The sequence below is a fragment of the Galeopterus variegatus genome, unplaced genomic scaffold, assembly GCF_000696425.1.
Source record: "Galeopterus variegatus unplaced genomic scaffold, G_variegatus-3.0.2 Scaffold376, whole genome shotgun sequence".
NCBI classification, from domain to species: Eukaryota; Metazoa; Chordata; class Mammalia; order Dermoptera; family Cynocephalidae; genus Galeopterus; species Galeopterus variegatus.
Genome location: NW_007726487.1, coordinates 249,909 through 272,200, shown reverse-complemented (window position 1 = coordinate 272,200; position 22,292 = coordinate 249,909). Strand labels below are relative to the sequence as shown.

The window sequence follows — 22,292 nt, the reverse complement described above, 5'->3', positions numbered from 1 at the left end:
ACAGGAGATAATATTCCCTTAAACTTAGTTATTTTCTAGGACACTACAAGTACATGTATTTAAATCTTAGTGGCTTCTGTCCATTTCTTGGTTTCTGGAAGTTTTTCTATTTTCTCTTTAATCCAACAGCATTTTTTTAATGCATGTATTATTAAATGCTAATGGCAGATGGTGACATCTGTGTATATTTAAAACACATGGTTATCCACCTTGGGTCTCCTCCTTTTAGGACGGGTCCTTGCTGCTGACATCTGCTACTTGGAGCCAGCCTTTGTCTGCACTATGGGGAATGAAATCAGTATTTGACATGAAGTATGTATCTGCTTTTGCAACCTAGTCTCTGTGTTTTATTTACCTAATTTATAACCCCCTTCCTCCAGTTCTTAGGCTGGAAGCCTTTGGGGAAAAGAGGAATGCTGTGAATTATTGCTAACTTCTCCCTTCCTCACCTAAGGCTTATATTTAATAAGATTTTATCTTTCTTAATTCCTGTATATTCTTACATGGTATGTACATTCTCATAAAGCAGCAAGACCCTTCACTAACCCAAAATGGAACATCCACGTATTTTCTCATGTTTACATATAACAGTTGCACTCTTTGCACTAGGGTGTTTTTAAAGGCACATATGCCTTGTTATCCATTTCTCTAACCAAGGAATTCCCGTTAATTGTTTTGGGTCTGCTCGGACAAAGTAATGGAGGGATTTTTTCTTTTTAGTCTAAGTGTACAATTGTTTCCTCTTTGGGAGCTGAAGATCTTCAGGTGAGTATGGTTATGTGAGAGCCTTATTGTCAGTTGGTTGAAGGTGTATGTCCTGCAGGTCCGTACTTCAGTACTTCTGTTGTTTGTCTGTAGGCATTCTTTCACAGAAGATCACTATGTTGAGTTCAGTAAGCACTCTCAGGATCGGGTCATAGGCACAAAAGGAGACATTGCCCACGTAAGTACTTAAGAATTCACTGCTTTCAAGCTGGTTTATGTGCCCATTTGTTCATACTAAAATCTTCTGGACTGAATGTGAGGACTTAAGTCCTTGGGCAACTAGAAATTACTCAGTGATATTCCTTCCAGTTAGACTCTTAAAGTGTAATAAAGTGGTTTTAAGCTGTATAGGCTGAACATGAACTTAATCTGGTAATTTAAGAAAGATGTCATTAGCACAGCAGATATTTTTTAGTTCTTACTACATTTTAGATGAAGTAAAGTCCCTACCTTTATGGACCCTCATCCGGGAGACAATAAATAAAGAAGCAAATATATGGTGTGTTAGGTGGTAAGTGAGGGAGAGAAAAAGAGAGCAGAGTAAAAGGTAAGAAGTGCCTATTGGTGGTGTAGGGGTACTGTTTTATCTAGGATAGTCAGCATCACTGATTAGGTAACGTTTGGGCAGATCCTTGAAAGAAGTATGAGTGTCACACAGATACCTGGGGGAACGGTGTTTTAAGGCAAAGGGAATGGCAAGGGAAAAGCTTTTGCTTGGGAGGTTGGAAGAAGAGGAGAAGGTAAGAGCTGAGGTCAGGGTGGAGCCATGTCCTGTAGCATTTTGCAGGCAGTATTAGGGCCTTTGTTTTTTCGTCCAAGTGAGATAGAGACACTGGAGGGTGAGCAGAGGATACATGGTTGGATGTAAAGTTCTAAAGCATGACTCTGGTTTCTGTGAGGGAGGCAAGAGCAGGCCTTCCAGGTAGGGTATAGTACCAGCTGACGTGAGAGGAGCAGTGGAGCTGTGCTCAGGTAGGCATAATGAGGGTGATGAGAAGTGATGGGCCTCGGCCCTGGGGTTTTGGACACATGAAGTTTGAGATTTTATTAGACACTGAAATATACAAATCAGGAATTTGTGAGAGGGGTCTGGGATGGGAGATTAATAAATATGGGTGCTGTCTTTAGTATTTAGAGCCTTGAACCTGGATGAGATCAGCTAGAGAAGAGAAGGGAAGAGGTGGGGGACAGAGCCCCCTGGCATGTGCTAATATTTACAAGTTGCCAAATGAGGGACTTAGGAAGGAGATCAAAGAGTGTGGCCAGTAAGGCAGAAGGAAACCCCAGGAAAAAGAGGTACTCTAGAAGCCTAGGGAGGTCTGTGTTTCGAGGAAGGATTATCAGCTGGGTCAGAAACTGCTGTTAAGCTGCCTAAGATGAGAACTGAAAGGTGACTTGATGTAACAAAGTGGATGTCATTGTTAACTGTGTCAAATAGTTTTGTATGCTTGTGGGGCTAAAACCTGATTAGAGTGGATTTATGAGAGAATTGGACAAACTGAATATAGACAATTCTTCTAAAGTGTTTTACCGAAAAATGAAGCAGAGAAATAGGGTAGTAGCATGAAGGGGAATATGGAGTGGTAAAGAGAGGGTTCCCCCCCAACTTTTTATTTGAAAATGTTAAAACACACAGAAAAATGGAAAGAATATTACATACACTCACCACCTAGGTTCATCAGTATAAGTTTGCCATATTTTCTTTATGTAAATATGTGTGTGTTTTCTGAATCATTTGAAAGTAAGTTGCAAATATTATGACATTTTATCCCTAAGTCTTATAGCATGTATCTCCTAACAATAAAGACATTTTAATACGTAATCACACTATTACCAAATTTAAGAAACTTTATAGTAATTCTCAGATATCATCTGATATCCAGTTCATACTCAATTTTCCTAATTTGTTCCTGATTTGTTTGGTTTCAAATGTTTGTTTGTTTGTTTTGAACCAGGATCCAGCCAAGATTCACATATTGCATTTGGTGGTTGTATCTTACTAATGTTTTAAAGCCAAGAACCATTTCTCCAGTTTTCATGACATTGACTTTTGAAGAGACCAGGCTAGTTGTCTTGTCCCATGATCTGGATTTGTTTCCTTGTGGTGTCTCCTTATTTTTTCCTATATCAAAGAAGGATTTTTTTTAAAGATTGGAAATATTACAGCATTTCTGTAAGCTGATGGGAAAGATTCTGGTCTCTGCATGGATTGCACATTGTAGACTTTGGGGACTTAGTATGGCAGGGCTAAACATTGGGAGATTTTAAAAAGGGTATTTCATTGATGCCTTTCTCCAAAAAGTAACCCTTCATGAGTATTCTGTGGGTGATCAGTGATTGACCTATATGGAGAATTTCTCAGTTTTAATCTTAGAAACATTATCTGTTTCTTGAAATGGGGAGGGGAAGAAGAGGGTTTTCTTATCCCGAATGCAGCTTCACTTCTCATTTTCTTACTTGTGGGAAAGGGATTTTTCAAAGCTTGAATGGGAACGAAAGCACTTAAACTTTGCTTGGATGGGCATGGTCTTCCTACTTTCCAGTTATTTTACAGTACTAGGGCTTTTGTAATTTGGCAGGGATTTGGAAAGCATGGGAGAAATAGTTTACACAGTTTCTCTTTAAATTTGTCAATGTATGGATTGGTCTGATTTTTCTCTTCCCACCCCTTCTTCTCTAAAGATTTATGATATTCAGACTGGCAACAAGCTGTTGACTCTGTTTAACCCAGATCTTGCCAACAACTACAAGAGGAACTGTGCCACCTTTAATCCTACAGATGATCTTGTCTTAAATGATGGCGTCCTCTGGGATGTCCGCTCTGCACAGGCTATCCACAAGTTTGACAAGTTCAACATGAATATCAGTGGTGTTTTCCATCCAAATGGGCTGGAGGTCATCATTAATACTGAGATTGTATCCTTTATACTCATGTCTTACTTTCCTTATGTTATCTGGTTTGTGGTGCATAAATAGTTTGTTTATCTTTCCATCAGTACTTGGTTAAAGTATCCATACTGGTATTAATATGGTGCCTGTCATCTGGTTTGAATTGCTAGTGAATCTCCAGTGGACTATTGACAATGCTGGTAATTATTGATGACTTTCACTAGCATGTTTTCTGTATATTGGGAATAGTGATCAGATTCCTGCCTCCCAATCCTCCAGGTATCGAATTGACTTTTATCTGTCTTTAGAAGGCTTTTACTTTTGCTCTATAGAAATCAGTTGCTAGGCATAAGAGGAAAATGATGAAGTACTACTGTGAGGAGGTAAAGAGCTCATGTAGCATTCATGTATAAGGATACTGTAGGATATTTCCAGGGACAGCATTCAATAATATGTATTCTGTACAGGTATTTGTTTTATCTTGGTCTCATTGACTTTTATTTTTATTTATTTATTTATTTAATTTATTTTTGTCCTTTTTGAGACCGGCCGCACCGTGCTCAGCCAGTGAGCGCTGTGAGCGCACCGGTCATCCCTATATAGGATCCGAACCCGCGGCGGGAGCGCTGCCGCGCTTCCCAGCGCGGCACCCTCCCAAGTGCGCCACGGGCTTGGCCCTTTCATTGACTTTTAAAGTATCAATACCTAGCAGAAAGAAAAAAAAAGTGATAGAAAAAAAAGTGATATTTCAGAATTTCCCCCATGAGGTTAGATAAGAAGTTCTGTGTAAAATAGTTTTCCTTGACCACTCCCCTTCTAGTGGGACCTTCGAACTTTCCATCTTTTACACACTGTTCCTGCTCTGGATCAGTGTCGTGTGGTATTCAACCACACAGGGACAGTGATGTATGGAGGTAATAAACCTTTTACTTTTCTTCATTATTCTCTTTCCTCTTACTCTGCCCCCTCACTTAATTTAATACTTCCATTTTGGAAATATCTCTCACTTGTGAATTGGAAAGCATTTGAAAGTTGTAACATAAAGGATAAAATGGTAGTACAAATGGCGATGAGAGAAAGTGAAAACAGTGTTGATTAAGAGTGCAAGGCAGCTGACTTTGAAGACAAGTAAATCTTGTATGGAAAGAAATTTCATGCAGTAATTTTTGACATGTATTGTTGTGAACTTAAAACTCTTAGCATTATTATCTTGACATGTTGCAAGCTTTCAGCTGTAACATGTGTTGGGGGCTAGATGAGAAGTTGAGGATATTGTTTGTCACAATAGGTAGAATGTGCAAAGACGATACTTTGAGAGAACTATCTAGACGCAAAGTAAATATACTTACAAGGGAACTCACTGAAGTTTTGTTTAGCCATTAACATTTACTGCACTTAAAAGGAGGGGATGTTTCTGATTCCTAATAGTATTTCACTCCCTCTCCCCTAGCTATGCTGCAGGCAGACGATGAAGATGACTTAATGGAAGAGAGGATGAAAAGCCCTTTTGGGTCATCCTTCCGAACATTTAATGCAACTGACTACAAACCTATAGGTAAGCATGAAGGGGCATATATTGATCATTTTTGTCATGTTTTGGTGTTCTTTATTTAAGATCCTCCATTTTCTGGGAGGACTGTGGTTTTTTTTTTTTTTTTTTTTTTTTTTTTTAAAGATGACCGGTAAGGGGATCTCAACCCTTGGCTTGGTGTTGTCAGCACCACGCTCAGCCAGTGAGCTAACCGGCCATCCCTATATAGGATCCGAACCCGTGGCCTTGGTGTTATCAGCACCGCACTCTACCAAGTGAGCCACGGGCCAGCCTAGGACTGTGGTTTTACATTGAAATGCAGAGGAGTTATGGAAATATTTATGAACGATGAGCTTGAATTCCTTTAGAGAAAGAGCAGGTTTTAAGGTCACAGCAATAGTCCAATCCTAAGTCTTGTCACATTCTGTTTTCCAGCGACCATTGATGTGAAACGGAACATCTTTGACCTGTGTACAGACACCAAAGACTGCTATCTTGCTGTCATTGAGGTAAAGGGGAGAGTGCAGAGGCCCTGCTGTTTTGTTCTAATGTTTAGGATCATTTCAAGTTATACTACAGGCATTTTGTCTGATATAAGATATGTTCTTTTTTTTTTTTTTTTTTTTTTTTTTTTTCCGGGTCCGGCAACGGATCCCAACCCTCAATGGTGCCCCCGTACCGGACCAGGGACCGGCAACGGGATTGCAAACCTCGGCGTTGCTCCCGCGCCTCGCTCAGCCAGTGAGCGGGAGCCGGTCTGTATGTGGGATCCGAACCCTCGGGTGGCGCACGCCGCCGCACTTCCCAAGCGGCGCACTATCCAGTGCACCACCGGGCCGGCCCCTAAGATATGTTCTAAAGTCGATACATTCCTAATGGTAGATTATTGAGAACCTACTCATTTGATGGGGTTTGGGAACTATATAGTATAAGTGAATAGTAAGAAAATCCCAATATAAGAGAGCAAAGAGAGTCCTATCTCCTTTTATCCTGGAGTCACACTGTCGTCCCTTGCTCAAAGGAGTTTGGATCTTTCACCAGAGCAAGACTGGTTTGTTCCAAGGATGGTGGTCTCTCTGGTGCTTATATCTCTCACTGCCCAAGCCTTTCATTCTGCTTTTCTTTGCCTCTCTGTGTCCTATGTGTAACATTTCAGAATTTTGGATATTTCAAGAATTTTGGTTATTGAGAGTTTTGATAGTTATAGGGTCAAGGCTGTGGGCGCCAGTCAAAGCTGAGGTGTGGATGTGGGCCTTCTGAAAACTAACTGCTCCTGTGGACTGGATGTTCTGTTCCAGAATCAAGGTAACATGGATGCCCTGAACATGGACACGGTATGCAGGCTTTATGAAGTAGGCAGGCAGCGTCTGGCAGAGGATGAGGATGAAGAGGAGGACCAGGTCAGTGGCCTTTTGAGATTTTTTTTTTCTGCTGAAAAATGCATCATAGTGGTTATGTTCTCCCATATTTTGCTCTAGGGGGGTTTTAATATCAGCCTTTGCTACCTGTTGCCATATTCAGAAGGCCTGTCATGTGCCCTTGATCAGTGAAACTCAGAAAAAAAGTGGAATTTTGTTTTACAAGACTTTAACCAGTACCTGATGATTCTGTGAATTCCATTTGTAGATTAATTTGCAGTTTAGAAGCCTGATTTTGTTTCAGAGATTTTCTTGTACTGTCCTTTGTACCAGTACCCTGTTCTGACTTCAGGTTAAGGAGCTCTTATACTCTCAATGTCAATACAAAACAGAAGTCACTCTGCTGAGATGAATCATAAAAGTGGCTTAACCCGTATAAAGTTCTGGTTTGCATTTTCTCAGTTTCAAGGCGTATAGTCTATTTTTAGATTAATAGAGTGGAACCTATGGGTAAAGAGAATATTTTGCTGCTTTTGAGAAATTAAACATACATAAAATGTAGGTTGATAATATCACGTCCCACAGTTTTAGCTTTCCCTTTTTCATAGTGAATTTTAATTTGTGGTCATATTGTGCTAGGTGCTTGCACATACTGGTGCATCAGTATGAGTTCTGAAGAGTTTCTCACACTTCTGAGTTTCAGCAGATCTTTTACTGTCTGCTGGGCTCACACCACATTCTCTTTCTAAGAGTAAACTCCAGGGCCAGATTCTTTTCTCTAATCTTCTGAGAACTGTATATTGCTGAAGTGAGTAATATAAAGTTGAAAATTAATGACTGGGATTTGATTTTCTCTGTTGCAGATATTAAAGCAAGAGAAATGTCTTTTTTTTCAGGTCTTTGGTTCATTTCTATTTTTTCTCACACTATGGTATTGCTTAGTCTTGGTGCTTTGTCTCCTCTTTAAGGGCACAGAGGTGCTCTAGGTGAGGAGAGGGGCACCACAGGATGAGGGGAAGTGCACTTCCCTCAGTTCACATTGCCGTAGCTTTCTTGACCTCCATTCTTCCCCTACTTTTTGGTAAATCATGCTCAGATAGGGTTAATGAAATAGCTTTCTGTTAGCATCCTTCCCAAACAGCTTGTTCTTAAAATTTAAAAGAATTTTTTAAAAGCAAAAAATTTTTGAAAATGGTAATTTTATAAGTATTTTTTGGATGTAAGTCTAATACTATAGGCGAAAGATGCACGTTTTTTTCTATCATAGGGCTTAATACACTAATCAAGGGTGTTTTTTGTCAGTTTCAGATTTAGGTTTGTGTTTCACTGTTGGGCTTTACAGGTTGTTAAGAGCATATTGTTTGTTATTTAAATCAAATTCTTCTTTGAATACTATATCATCTGTACATCAAAGGTAATACAGTACATCTGGATCAAATAAACCTGGATCAAAAAGCTAAAACAGACTCAGCTAAAAATCCTGTTTGTTCTCTCTTGGTCTCCACTGCTTCTGGTAGTGTGTTCCAACTAGTATATTCCAACTAGATAAGTATGCATTTTATTAGAGCACACAGATGATTTATAATCTGCAGAAATGTGTTTCTGAGCAGAGTGAGGAGGGGAGACTCTTGTGTGTAGGGTCAGGGGAGGCTGGTGATCATCGTGGGGTCAAAGCATAACCTTCTTCAGGGCCTGGTTGCTACTTGACTCTGAGGGGCTTTCTTTCCTCTATGAGATGCCCTCTTAGGGAGGAGCAGTTTCCCAGTTCTAGCTTCCCTCTTCCCTCACACACAGATGAGGGTAGTCATGATCCTTGTTGGGTTCTCTAGGAGTATTATTTTATATATAAAGTGCTTTACTGAAAATGACGTCCTCAGTACCATAGTTTTTAAAGTACCATATTTATCTTAAAGGACAGTCAGGCTCCAGAGTTTGAAACCACTTCACCATATGTTCCCAAGGATTTCCTAGTGTTGAGAGGCTTTCCTTTAATGCTTTCCAGATGCATGGGCTGCCTGTAGGGGACTTGGTTTCATGGGTGAGAGGAGCTCATGTGAATTATGAGATATAGATGAAAGGGAGAGGTCTTCAGATGGATACTTGAGAACTTTGATTTATTTATGACATGGATTTTAATGTTTTTTTGAGTGCTGTACTATTTGTGTTGCTAATCTTTCTCGGTGGCAGAGTTTGCAGGTGGTATTAGATCCTCCAAACTTCATGTGGTTGCCTTGGGTGGGTTTCTTAGTGGTGTGTGTTCTTTTTTTTTTTTGCCTTTTTGTCTTTTTTCGTGACCGGCAACGGGATCACAACCCTTGGTCTCGTGCCCGCACCACGCTCAACCAGTGAGCGGACCAGTCTGTATATGGGATCCGAACCCTCGGCGGGAGCGCCACCGCACTCCCAAGCGCCGCACTCTACCAAGTGCGCCACCGGGCCGGCCCGTGTGTGTTCTTTTATTCTCACTTTAGTTTGCTTCCTTAGGTACCCCACTCCTTTAATGCATACACCTTTTCACTTTAGCTTTCATGAAACAACATGTAGTTTATTTTTGAGTAGATATTGAAGGTGCACTTGTCAAGTCATTTGTACATTGCAGTGTTTCAGGTGGCTGCAGACCATCTCATCCTCCGTGGGTTTATTCATCACTGGTGTGTATCAGTTCTTTCTCAGGCTTCCTGGGTGTTACATGTTGAACAGTAAATCTGAAGCAAAAATCAGGTTATTTACCAGCATCATTATCCCTGCTCTCCCACATCCTTATAGTTTACATGATGGTGGGCAGCAGTCTTCTCTGAGGATTGGGTCCATGTGATGCCTCATGTCTGTCTTTGAAGGGGAGGTCAAGCTCAGTGGGAAGCTAGGATTGCCCTAGACACCTTGGGGGCTGGGGAGCTATTCTTTGGGTTGGCCTCATTCTTGCAAACATGGATTGGTGAGAGGCAAAGGCACTGGAGATAGGTAGCTGGCTGTGGAAGCAAGAGACACCATAAGGGAACAATTTGAGCATTTTCCTCCTCTCACTCGACCCTCTCCAGGGAGGCTGAGATCGGAGAAAAGCCTGACTGATTCTCCTTCTGTGGTTCTGCTTAAGTTTCCTTTTGAGAGATTAAGGGAGGAAGATAGTATAAAGGGGGTAAAGTGGTGTTTAGGACTTCTGACTGGTGCAGGAAGGGAAAATAGAACCTGCCTCGGCCAGCCATGATTGAGAAGAGCAGGCTCAAGAGAGTCCTAATGAGTGGCTCTGGGGCTCATTTTGTAGAAGAACTTGAAAGCTTTTTAGCTCTGAGAGGGCTAGGAGTTAGCATCGCCCCCCGATTTCTCAGGATCTAGGTACATTTCCCTACATACTGGTACCACAGTCCTTATTGATCATCCGGTGCATTTCATGTTTGAAGGACATCCATTAGAGAACAGCTTCCCCCTCACCTCAGGGCCTTGGCATTTTGATTTTTGATTTAGAGATGTTTTAGATGGGATAATACCATGTCCATTTAAGTGAATCTCCTTTGTAACCTTAATTCTGTTGATTCACATTCCTCCTGGAATCTTGTATAGTGATATTTTGCTGTATTTACTTTATCTGATTTCTCCCCACTGCCTCTTCCTGTGCCAGCTTGGATTTTTTTTAAACTCTCTTTCCTTTGTATATTTTATCTGATTTTAAAACTAGAGAGTTTTATTTTCATATGAGTCATTTGTTATTCAAAGTTTTGTCCTAGTCTAGCTGTCTGCCCTCAGGTCTTCTCAGATGTGCCAGGTATGACTTACATGGCTCAGGGATGCAGGCATCTGTGACTGACGACACCTTTGAATTTGCCTTTCCACCTTAGTAAAATAAACTCAGAAGCCTGAATAGTCAGCGACCCTCTGATAAAATGGCCTAGCGTAAAGTACCTATATAAAATGGTTATTTATTAAAGACGTTTATTGAGATATAATTTACATGCCATAAAAATAGTTGTCTTTTGCCCTTATGTTTAAGTAAGTTTGGAGATTAACAGGACGGAATGAACCTATATCACTATATTGATGAATGAAAATATATACAATGTATTTGACAGCTGTAAATATTTGGTTCCTGAGGCTGCTAGTCTGCCTTCAGGCATTTGATGAAAGTAGAGATAAGCCAAAGCTCATATCCATTGGAGTTTGGTATCTATGTTTTTAAAAATCAATTTATTCAATTTTGATGTTGGCTTTTAGGAAAATTAGAAACCAGAGATTAGTAATTGATCATTGTTTCTAGATTTTGAAAAGCCGGTACATTTCAGCTAATTATAGTTAACCTTAAATTTATAAAGAAAAAACTCAACAAGGGAATAATGCTCTGTTTTCTCTACTCCATTTTGGAATCTGGGACACACTGTGTGCTGTGCTTCCTGTGTGTTCTTCACTGCCTAGAAGCGGATGGTAAGAGTCTTTACTGATTACACACTTACTGCACGCCTGGTCAGAGCTGAATGTGATAATTCCTGAAAGGCTCTTTTTTTCCTAAAAAAATTAAAATGTACTTGGAGTTAGGAATCTCTCAGAAGGAGAGAAAAATACAAGTTTATGACTGTGAAATGAACCGATAGCTTTTAAGGATTGTTAATACCAGGAACAAGTGTTAAAAGAAGTAGTGGTTTATTTATTTATTTATTTTTCAAAAGATGACCTGTAAGGGGATCTTAACCCTTGACTTGGTGTTGTCAGCACCACGCTCTCCAAAGTGAGCCAACTGGCCATCGCTATATAGGATCTGAACCCGTGGCCTTGGTGTTATCAGCCCCACACTCTCCCAAGTGAGCCACGGGCCGGCCCTAAGAAGTAGTAGTTTAAATTCAGCAAAATAAGACATGTTAAAGTGTAAAGACTGTAGGATCAGGTTTGAATTACATTTTTAAAAAGCTATCCTAGTTTTTAGATTAACTATTCTTAGTATGATCAGAAATTTGGTTTTCTAAGAGATTGTTTATATTTTTGAAGGAAACATAGGCTAAAAGTATTTCTCTTGAAAAATAGATACATAGATTCAAGAAGAGTTTTCGACGGTCTGGAAACAAAGCCTGCACTAATTAGAAAAACACATCTTTTTAAGTTCTAAAGAATAAGACAGTTTGATGTAGCAGAGAATGTTGATGGGAATACCTGGATTCACCTTTTTGGTTCTGCCATCAGGAGTCTGTGGACAGGGTGCGTTATTACAGAAAAGTAGAACTTTAGAACTGGAAGGTACTTCAACTGTTGCCTGGTGCAGTGGTTCTTACTTATGGGTGCTCTTCACAATTCCAGAACCTTCCCCAAATCCACCTGCATGAACTACATTCAGAAAGATTGTTTCTATCATCCTGGACCCTGGGTTGCATGTGTATTTTGGAAAAAGTTTTCTCAGGTGATTGTGATGGTCATACCTGAGTAAGAGCCACTAATTTAATCAAACTGCCCCATTTAGCAAGAAATTGAGATTCAGAGAAGTTTGCATTTGAAAAATGTCCAGGAGATGGTCATTGCTACTGTTGTAGTTCTGTAACATGGGCAGTGTTATGGAGCTCTTGGGGGTTTTGATCCAGGAAGGGATGAGACCATAGGGAGTTGGAGAGACTGGAAGCTGGCAGGAGGAGGGATAGCGTAGTGGTCGATCACAGCAAGAGTAGATAGGAAGGAGCGCTGGGGACCTCAGATACGTGAGAAACAGAAGCTATGTGCAGGCATAAAAGGGGGAGAAGTGAAAGATGTGTTTGAAATTTTCACCTGGTAACTGAAAGAAGTGTGATAAAGGTGCTAAGTTTACGGGTGGTTTGAGTCCAGTTTTAGCATTATGGGATTTTAAGTTTCTGTTGTATAGATGGATAGAGCTCAGGGTTTTATGAATGACAGGAAATATGAAGGCAGAAATAAAAGTTGCAGGAACTCATATGCCTGGGGGAGGAGACCTGGCAGGGACCAAATGAGGACCAGGCCAGCAGCCCAGTTTAGAGGCAAGGATTGGTTAGTGTCACCACTGTAGAGAAGCTCCATGGTTGTCCATTCAAGCCTTCATATTCCTTTAGGAAGATTTTTGTAATTCTAATAACACAAACTAACACTTATTGAACACTTTTTATATGCCAGGTTCTTTCTAAAGAGTTCATTTAGGGCCGGCCCGGTGGCTCACTGGATAGTGCGCTGCTTGGGAAGCGTGGCGGCGCTCCCGCCCGAGGGTTCGGATCCCGCGTACAGACCGGTTCCCGCTCACTGGCTGAGCGAGGCGCAGGAGCAGCGCCGAGGGTTGCAATCCCGTTGCCGGTCCCCGGTCCGGTACGGGGGCAACACTGAGGGTTGCGATCCGTTGCCGGACATGGAAAAAGACAAAAGACAAAAAAAAATAATAATAATAAAGAGTTCATTTATATGCATACACACATTAAAATAAAAGTTTAATCCTAACAGCAGTCCAATCAGGATAAATAAATTACCCCAAAGTTGATCTGATAATCATATTAATAGAGTTTGCATTCACCTGAGGTAGCCCAGCTCCAGAGCACACGCCATTAACCGCCATACTCTGGAGTGGTGTGGAAAGAAGCCCAACCGTCAAGTGTTAGAGAAGAAGAGACAGAGTGAGCAAGCGAGTGAGTGAGCAAGTGGCAGCTGTGAGTACCTGGAGGCCAGGAATAGGGTTTAGGTCACTTTTTTCAAAAGTCTGTAGGTAGTAGGAATTTGAAACCTGTATAGATTGAGAAGTTGTTAGGTTTGGGGGAGCTGAACCTTTAAGGAGGTAAGAAGCCAGTGGAGAGAAGTGTAAAGGTAGATATGGGTGGGGTGGGGATAAGAAAAGTGTTATCTGTGGTGTCAGGGTATGAGGGTGGACTGAGGTCCAGAGCGGGAATGGGAGGCTTGCTTTTCCCTCAGACCAGGGTTGAAGTCAGATTTAGATGGGGAGAGGTGACCAGAGGGCAGCGAAGAGAACTCATACCAGTTGACCTGTCCTCTGTACAGGAAGAGGGTGGGTTGATTATCTGCAGAGTTTAGGGGCTTTGGATAACCATGAAATCAACTTAAGGTGGAATCCAAGTGAGAAAAGTTTTGGAATTCCTTCTGTAGGGAAATTTATTAGTGTTTAATTTAAAATGGCCTGGCCCTGAATTCCTTAACTTTAATTCTAAGCCCTGAAAGAAGTCTCTTAGAGAACTGGAAAAAATATTTCTAGATCTAAAATTGTCTAAATGTTGCTGGAGTTCAGCCAGGATTCTAGCAAATCTCAGTCAGGATTCTAGCAAGATTTGCTTTTTTCATTAAAAAATAACTTTTCGGTTTTACTTTTTGGACCACTGCTTATTGAAAGCTTTACTCTTTAGATAGGATGGAGAGGGGCTCATGCCACCAACCAGGTACTTGACCAGCAGAGAATTCTCCTGAAATTGCTTCTTAGAATCTCTTTTGGGTTCAACCACAGAATTAAATTCTACCACAGCATTTTGGACAGGTCTTATGAGCCTGTGTTTCATGATTCTGGTATCAGAGTTAAAATTTAGAAAGTGAGTTGTGGCCATACCTATGTGTGACAGAGTACATGTTAAACCAGCATCAGTCATTAAATGCAAAGTGTAGACAGCGAAATAATGTGTTCCACTTGAGGTTCAGGTACATCTCTCCTTCCTGCTCTTTTCTCCTCCCTTGTCATAGTCACATATGATGTCCTCATGGCTTTCTGGGATGAATGATTGTACTATTTCTTCTGCTGAAAGTTTTTTTTCCCCCTTGCAAGATTAAGTAAAGGTCGGGTTGGTAGACTACAGGAAGAATTTAGCATGGTATCTGTAGTTCAAAGCTTAGACCCTGCTTGACCTCTTTTCAAGGATTGCTCTTGATTTGGAAGCTTTTTCTTCATTTATTCCGATCAGTTAAGCTTTGATGCTTTTAGAAATGAAAGAGAGCTGTCTTTCTGAATTTGCTGGCCAACTGATTCCTGTTTGAGCAGTTTACTCTAACCTTTTACGAACCACTCAACTGTGGACCTTTAAAAGTTGTGCTGTGTTAAATTTTAAATGTATTTGTTCTGTTCCACAAAGGCTTAAGAGACACAGGGCCCTGGATACTCTCTTCTTTACTGTACTTATTTTTTTTTTAAAGATGACCGGTAAGGGGATCTTGACCCTTGGTGTTGTCAGCACCACGCTCTCCCAAGTGTGCTAATAGGCCATCCCTATATAGGGATCCGAACCCATGGCCTTGGTGTTATCAGCACCACACTCTCCCAAGTGAGCCATGGGCCGGCCCTACTGTACTGAGTTTTAACTGTTGTACTTTGTTAATGGATTAGAGCTAATTTTGGTCAAGGCCATGAAAGTATGCCTGGAAAAAAGAGGCAAAAGTTGTAATCTGGTAAGCACTTTGGATTATTTTTCCTGAATTTTGACTGCCTTCCCCATACCCAATTATTTGTATGAGTGGATGTGCTTGTAGGGGCTATGAGGTTGTCTGTGTTTCAGTTTATCATTGCTGCCTCCAGGCACTCTTAGCTCCCTTCAAGTGGGTGAATGTTTAGTAGCCACCCATCTGCATGCCTCTGGGTCAAGGCTGTGGAATAGCGGTCTTAGGCCATTATGGGTGTGCATTCACACACGCAAGCCCCTACAAAATCTGGCATGCACACATTTGTACAAGTATTAGGATTACTGGGTATTTAAAGGGGGTCCGTGTTTTTTCATATAGCTGCCACAAATTGTTGAAAAGTCTAAATCACTGCATCAAACAGCATATCAAACAGTCTGTAATGGTGGTTCCAAAATTATCAAAAGTCCATAAAGCAGAGCTACTCTGCTGAATGAGCCTAGTTTACAGTATAGCTGGTGAATACTGGTAGGCAGTAACACCTTTAAAATGAAAAAAGAATTTTTTTTTTAAGTGTTGGGATTGTTCTGTCTTGACTTTGATTAGGCTGATGTATTAAATGATTTTTATATTTAATTACTGCAGGAATTAGAATTCTTTGCTGTTGGCAAGGCTGACAGTTGATGTTTGAGCAGAAACATCATGTCTGAATCTTGGTTACAATTACTTGAGAATAACTGTCATCCCTAACAAAGCAAAGAGGTATTTTTGTGTCCTCTCCCACTTGAAGGGAAACAATTTGGGTTCTAATGCAAAGCTGAAATCTGTGGCAGGTGCAAGAATGTACCATTTACAAAGCCCAGGGTACCTAGAACAAAGTATTTCATTGGTTTTCTGGTAGTTTTCTTGCCTTTGGTAAATTATCTTAAGAATGGAAGGATAGATGGTTTCTCTGGCATACTTTTTCTTTTTTTTTGTGCTTGTAACAGGAAGTGTGGGTATCTGTTGATGTTCTGTGTTGTAAGTCTGTTTTGTTGCAGTGTTGAAATCATTGAATGCTTATGATAGCACTGGTAGGAGTGTACCCACATTCTTGGGTAGAAGACTAAGGGCAAGAGGTTGAAGGGTTTAGGAGCTGATGACTCAACAGCTGTGTTCTTTCTCCATTTTGTTAAAGCATTGCTTTTTAGATTCTAGGTAAAAGCTTTTGTTTCAGTGCCTCAACTGATTTCACTTGCTTTGTTTGATGCAGAAAAGAAGAGTCCCCTTGAGCACTTAGAATATTGATGACAGAGACTTCTGTGCAGTCAGTTGTCTGTTTCCTTGGATAAGGGCTGTATGACCAGTAATGCCTTTGTGGAGTGACAGTAATCCTTGTCTTAAGGGTGCTTCGAGTGTTTTGGGGAACATGGGTGTGCCTGTCTCAGCCATCACTGACAAGTCTGGCTGGCCCACACAGTCTCTGCTAATCTAGGTTACCCTTTCTACTGACAGTTTCCTCCCCTGTTCCTTTGGGTAAGACTCACCCTGTGGCCCACATGGGTTAGGCCTCTGTGTTTGTCCTGATAGACCTCATGCTCTCTTACCAGGAAGAGGAAGAACAGGAGGAAGAAGATGATGATGAAGATGACGACGACACTGATGATTTAGATGAGCTTGATACTGACCAGTTGCTGGAGGCAGAATTGGAGGAGGATGACAACAACGAGAATGCAGGGGAGGATGGGGACAATGACTTCTCTCCCTCTGATGAGGAACTAGCAAACCTTCTAGAGGAGGGAGAGGATGGGGAGGATGAAGATTCTGATGCAGATGAGGAAGTGGAACTGATCCTAGGAGACAGTAAGTATAGGACAGAATTTGGGCTGAGCCTTGGCATCCAGGGCAAGGTCCCTTCTCTTGTGCCAGTGCAACACAGTGGACAAGCCACACCATGGTTCTGTGCCCCATAACTGTTAATTCACCACTCTGGTCCCTTGAGGAAAAGCACTTTCACATCTCTGATCCTCTGCTCTCCCATCAGACCATGTAACCAAACCAAATGGCTGTCCTTCCTTATCTTTCAAGTAAAGATTGGCAAATTTTTTTCATGAAGCCTGACAGTATTTTATGCTTTTGAGTCATAAAGTCTGTTGCAGCTATTCTACTCCTGTTATAGTGAGAAAGCAGTCATAGACATTATGTAAATGAATGATTTTTACTGTGTTCTGATAAAACTTTTATTTATAAAAATAGGTTTATATAGGTTTTTACTTATAAAAATAGGCTTATAGTTTGTCAGCTTATGCCTTAGAGGACTAGCCATAGAATACAAGGCCAAAATGTAGCTCTCCTCTGAGAGGCAGAGCTGGAGTCAGTCAGAAGAAGTTCCTTGTGGGGTGCTGTTAATTTCTAAAGTTATAAAGAAACAAAGGCCTCTTTTGGAGGAGCCTTACCTGTCTGCTTTTGGCTAATCCCTCTTACAGGCCAGGGAATAAATATTTCTCTGTGGCATCTGTTTTGTTCACTTCCTTTTTTTTCTTATTCCAAATTTTGAAGAACAAGCTGAAGTTTTTCTAGTAATTTCCCATTAGGACAGGTTTCTGAAGTCAAGTTATTTCCTGAATGTGCTAATGAATCTTGAAGAAACCAGCTAATAGTTCTAAGAGTCTGCTAGCTCTGCTTCTGTACTCTGCATGTCTCAGGAGGACATACTCAACAGCATCACCATGAGATGTGTCAGTGTTGACAGATTTATGTTTGCTATGGTCCTGGTTCCTTGTAGTGCTGCCCTGCGTGATTGGGGGGTAACCCCTGTGATATCTAGCCATTTTCATGTAGCTAACCTAACCAGCATTCTAGCAATTGCAGTAGGTATCATGTCTAATACAGTAGCCACTAACCACATGTGGCTGTTTAAATTCATATTAATTATATTAAGAATTCAGTTCATTTTCCTGTCCACATTTCAAGTGCTCAGTAGGCACATGTGGCTGTCATACTGAAGAGTACAGATATAGAGCATCATTTCCATCATTACAGAAAATTCTGTTCTGCTGGCCTAGGCCCAACAAATGCCAAGCCTCTTCATAGGAGATGCTTGGTTTGTATGATTGATGTTTGGTGGTAGGAGAGAGACACAGAGAGATAGACATGTGACATGTATTTGGTGATAGGAGAGAGACAGAGAGAGGGAGGAGAGGGTGTGTGTGTTTGGTTGGGGGAGGGTGGAGTGATAGTATATATATGTAAAAGATTCTCCTATTCCACAGTAACTTAAATCCATTTTGGGGGGGACCAATTTCATGTGTGCTTCTGGCCCTCAAAATTGAAGTCTAATTGGCTTAGGAGAGACTGTCTTTCTAATATAAGTCCTCTTACCAAAGCTGTATTTTGAGGAAGCTTGTGGGTGGGAGTGTGGGGTACTGCCTGTGTGTGCCGATCTGCTGTTTATCAGCTTCCATTTTTCCATACTTGAAGGTTGAGGGTATTCAATGGAGTAGTCCCAAGCCATGGTTAGAGAGCCAGGTAAGAGAACTAAGGGGTAAGAGACACAGGGCAAGCTTTACCGAACCTTTTATGTCATATGTGAATAGTGAGATGTGGGGAACAAGTTATACTCCCTTCAATTACAAGTAGTTACTAAGGCAGGTTGGAAGGGTCAGAAGGCCAGCTGATGGTGGTACCTCCAACATATGAGAGTATCACTTTAATTTTTTTATTCTTAATTTAAATATGAGGCCAGTCAATTTGTGTTTGGCCTGTAAAATTACTTCCTCCTTTAGCTGTTTAGTTTAGGAAACTCTTTTGCTCAAATCAAAGGTAATATAGAAAACTTTAATTCTATCAGTTATGAGAATATTGTTACTTGAACTTGGGTGGTAATATTTATGATGTGAAAATAATAGATGACAACTTGAGGACCTTTCAGCGTGGACTTGAGAATAGAGGTGGCGATGCAGAGGTGGTATCTGCACTGTGCACTCCATTGCTCTTTCTCTGTTTTATAAGAGATCCACAGCAGCTCTCAACAGAGCAGACAGAATTCCCAGCACCCTTGGTTTGCTAGTATTTTCCCTCATACTAATCCTCTAGAGCAATAGCTCCTAACCATTTTGAGCTTATGGAACCCTTTTAGGACATGACAAAAACCATAGAAACTATAGAAAACCACACCCATGTGCCCCTATGTACATTTGCATAGGCCCCAGATCCTGCAGGGCCCCAGTGGTTACATATGCAGAATCCTAGCCCTAGGAAGAGAAACACCCTTGACTCTGAGGTCTTTGTGTTTCTCTGTCAGTGCCAACCATCTCCCCTCCTTCTGTCCCCAAACCTGTATGTTGTAGAGCAACAGGTTAAACACTGCAGGGATTTATTATTCCTATCTAGACTGTCTTTGCCTTTGAGGCCTTTCAGAATGGGAGGTCCCAGCCAGGGTCTGGGATAGGGTCACTTCAACACTTGGAGGATGAGAAAAGGCTAAGGAAGGCAGGGAAAGGAGTCCTACCACCTGACCGCCATGTAGGAAATTGGTGCCCAACCCCTGAAGTTCTCTCTCAAACCTTGAGCCTGACAGTTATTTGCTTAAAGAAGATTATGCTGATCTTCATTAAGCAGCATTTACAGTCCTTAGATGTGATACAGAGCTAAGACTCTTAGCTCTTCATAGCTCTACAGCTGCTGGCCAGACAGGTCTCAGGCAGTTGGTCTGGTGTTGCTGGCTCATAGAGTACATGAGCACTGGGTGATTCCTCGGAGGTCTGCCAAGGGCTGCTGGCAAGTCCGCTGTGTGGGGCCAGGATACAGTGCTGTTTGGTCCTGGGGAGGAGGCCGTACCCTTCTTGGGGCACTTCTTCCTGGAACTCTTGCAGCAGAGAAGCTAAGGAGGCTTGGTTTGTTCAGGTGTGTCAGCCTTTAATTCTTTGATATCTCCCTCTTGTTTTCCGACTCCTTAACAGTAGAGTTAGGCCACACTTGTGCTGTTTAGACCCAGGAACACTGGTTTTTCCAGCCATCTGTTTTGCTTACTTTCAGAGCTTTCTTGTATCACTGCTATGCTTTTCTGGATATTTACTTTGTCCACTTCAGTTTTCTTCATAAAGGAGATTGTAGTGAACGAAGGAAAGTTTGGGAACATGCATTGTTCCTCTTAGCTTGCCCAAGAGGGGATCTTCTCAGGTACAGTACCTAGGAAAGGCTGATGAGGTATTCTTTGAAACTAGGGGCCGCCCCTCTCCACATGGGAACCCCAGAGCTTATGGGCATTTGCAGGGCTCCAGCTCAGCGTCTGTCTATTTACTCTGTTGGAGACCTTGTTAAAATTGTTTTATAGATTTCTGAGCTATGAGTAGTCAGAGTCGGGCGCTGAGACTTTACTCAGCAAATACCAGTGTCCTTTGAACGAGGTACCACATTTCTGATTATGGTCAGCCAGACATGGTGTGTGTACCTCATTTTGAGGGTCCTTTTTGCTACCACCTAGTTTCACCCTTTAATGAGGTACTGTGCCTGTGCCCTGCCGGAGGAGGCAGATGGTCAAGCAGAGGTTCCTTGTCAGAGACAGTGCCACCTTCCAGGATGTCATAGCTGCTCCTGCTGGCCTCCCACCTTGTTTCTAGATAGATAGCTCCATCCCTGGTATTACTTCAAGCTGACCTGAACCTTTTGGGAATTTATTCCCTGCAGATTACATTCAGCCGTTACAGAGGAATGAATCCTGGGTCAACTATCTCTGTCTTTGTGCAGTCTTCTAAGGACTAGAGAAGGGAGTGGCTTAGCAATTTAAGAAAAGATAAATCTCTCACTTTTACTTGGACTCAGTCTGCTTTTTTAGTGGTCCCTTGAGGTCAAGCAGGCCTGTGCCCATCCCTGAAGGACACCAGAGGCGAAGGGCCACAGGGGCTCACTCACTGACCACCTCAGCCCTGCCCTGTTTCAGTCATTCAATGTGCCATGGGTGGAAGCTCCAGAGGGCACTGGCTTGATGATCCCTTTAGGGCCTCCTAGGCAGGAAGCAGAGGGCACCGTGTCCAGGCCCTTTGAAAGGCAAGAAAGCAAGAGATCCCAGGGGTGGCTACTGTTGTAAGCAACAGGTATATTCTCCAGAGCCAGCTCCAAGGAGTTAATTGATGTGTTTTCTTCTTTCTGGAAACTGGTAATTAACCTTACTCAGGCATAAATGTATGTGAATGCAGGTGCTTCCATCCCGAAAGCTTCCTATAAGCCTAATGCATAATCTAGTCTCTTCCTTTTCTTACCTTTCAGCTGACAGTTCTGAGAACTCTGATTTGGAAGATGACATTATCTTATCTCTGAATGAGTGACGAGCCATCACCACTTGGAAGAGATTCTTGACAGGTGTCAAGAATCTGAGTCAAATGAATTCGAACACCTTCCCTTCCCTTTCTTCCAGGGCTGTCTTTTAAGGAACTGCATGCTCTGCATTCAGAGGATTATGGCTTAAGAGTCTCACTGGAATCTGAGGGTCCTTCCAAAAACAATAACAACCACAAAAAAAACAACAGGGATTAGGCCCTATTCTGCTTCCCTTTCTCCTCGAATGGACATGTTTCCTCAAGGGAAAAAAAAGAAATGTCTCTGGGGTTATTTCACAATATATTTTCTTTGTATAATGTTCTTTACTTAAAGAACAAGAAATAGTTTTTTATAAAACTTAAAAAAGAAAAAAAAAACACAACAGGCATTTATAACTTGAGGGTATGAACTTATATCCACCAGGTCTCTTGTCCCTGCACTTCATTTTCTTTGGAAGAAAATGATATCTAAAAAATAATATAGAGGCATTTTTACATACATATTTAAATGAAAAGGAAAATCGTGGTTTCTTAAATTGATAAGGATTAAGAATATTTTATTATAAATATAATATATGATTTTTTAACCTGTTTTGTTGCCTCATATGCTTTCAAGTTAATTTGTTTTCCTTTGTGTCAGAGGTGGGGAGGAAGGTGCTGCTTGTTGGCTGAGTAAATGCCTAAATTCACCCACCTTCATGGTTTGGGGGCAGCATGGTCATTGTGGATATTGGTTTTGTGGAGTTGAGGGAACTTAGGATATAAGTTCACTCCCTCTATTTTTCTTTGTGATTGTTTTTCAAAAAAAAATTTTTTTTTCACTTTCTCTCCTATGTGGAAATTAAAAATCAAAGGCCTTTTTCTTTAATGTAAAGTGTATTTATTTAAAAAAAAAAAAGATACAGAATAAACTACAAGTCTCTCTTTGTTTATGGCCTTTCCCCGTTCTCTTTTACCAAAGTGGGGTGTGTCCCTTTCTTGCAGCTCTAGCCAGGCCATAGAGAAGACGCCTTCCAAGAGAGGCAGACCAAGGTGGTGATGAGAACATGTTCTGCCCAAATAAAGCACTCCAGGAGAAAAGGAGCGTAGTCACAGTGTCTGACCCTGGTCTGGAGCTCGCTTGCAGGGGTGGGACCTGTCTTTGTAACTTGGCGG

General features: G+C 41.4%; 1 protein-coding gene across 3 annotated transcripts in view; it reads left to right on the top strand.

Annotated features, from left to right (window-relative positions):
- VPRBP (Vpr (HIV-1) binding protein) overlaps positions 1 to 22,069 on the top strand; it is a 76,134-nt gene extending 54,065 nt beyond the window's left edge. For 2 of the 3 annotated variants that reach the window (XM_008568122.1, XM_008568121.1), the window contains exons 16-24: positions 230 to 312; positions 859 to 943; positions 3,448 to 3,681; positions 4,475 to 4,568; positions 5,105 to 5,209; positions 5,621 to 5,694; positions 6,484 to 6,585; positions 16,431 to 16,683; positions 21,088 to 22,069. In XM_008568122.1, coding sequence (XP_008566344.1) covers positions 230 to 312; positions 859 to 943; positions 3,448 to 3,681; positions 4,475 to 4,568; positions 5,105 to 5,209; positions 5,621 to 5,694; positions 6,484 to 6,585; positions 16,431 to 16,683; positions 21,088 to 21,146 — 1,089 coding nt within the window. In that variant the 3' untranslated portion in view covers positions 21,147 to 22,069. Of the gene's footprint in view, positions 1 to 229; positions 313 to 858; positions 944 to 3,447; positions 3,682 to 4,474; positions 4,569 to 5,104; positions 5,210 to 5,620; positions 5,695 to 6,483; positions 6,586 to 16,430; positions 16,684 to 21,087 lie in introns of those variants that run through there. The other variant, XM_008568124.1, reaches the window with a different exon arrangement.
- The last annotated feature ends 223 nt before the right edge of the window (positions 22,070 to 22,292 follow it).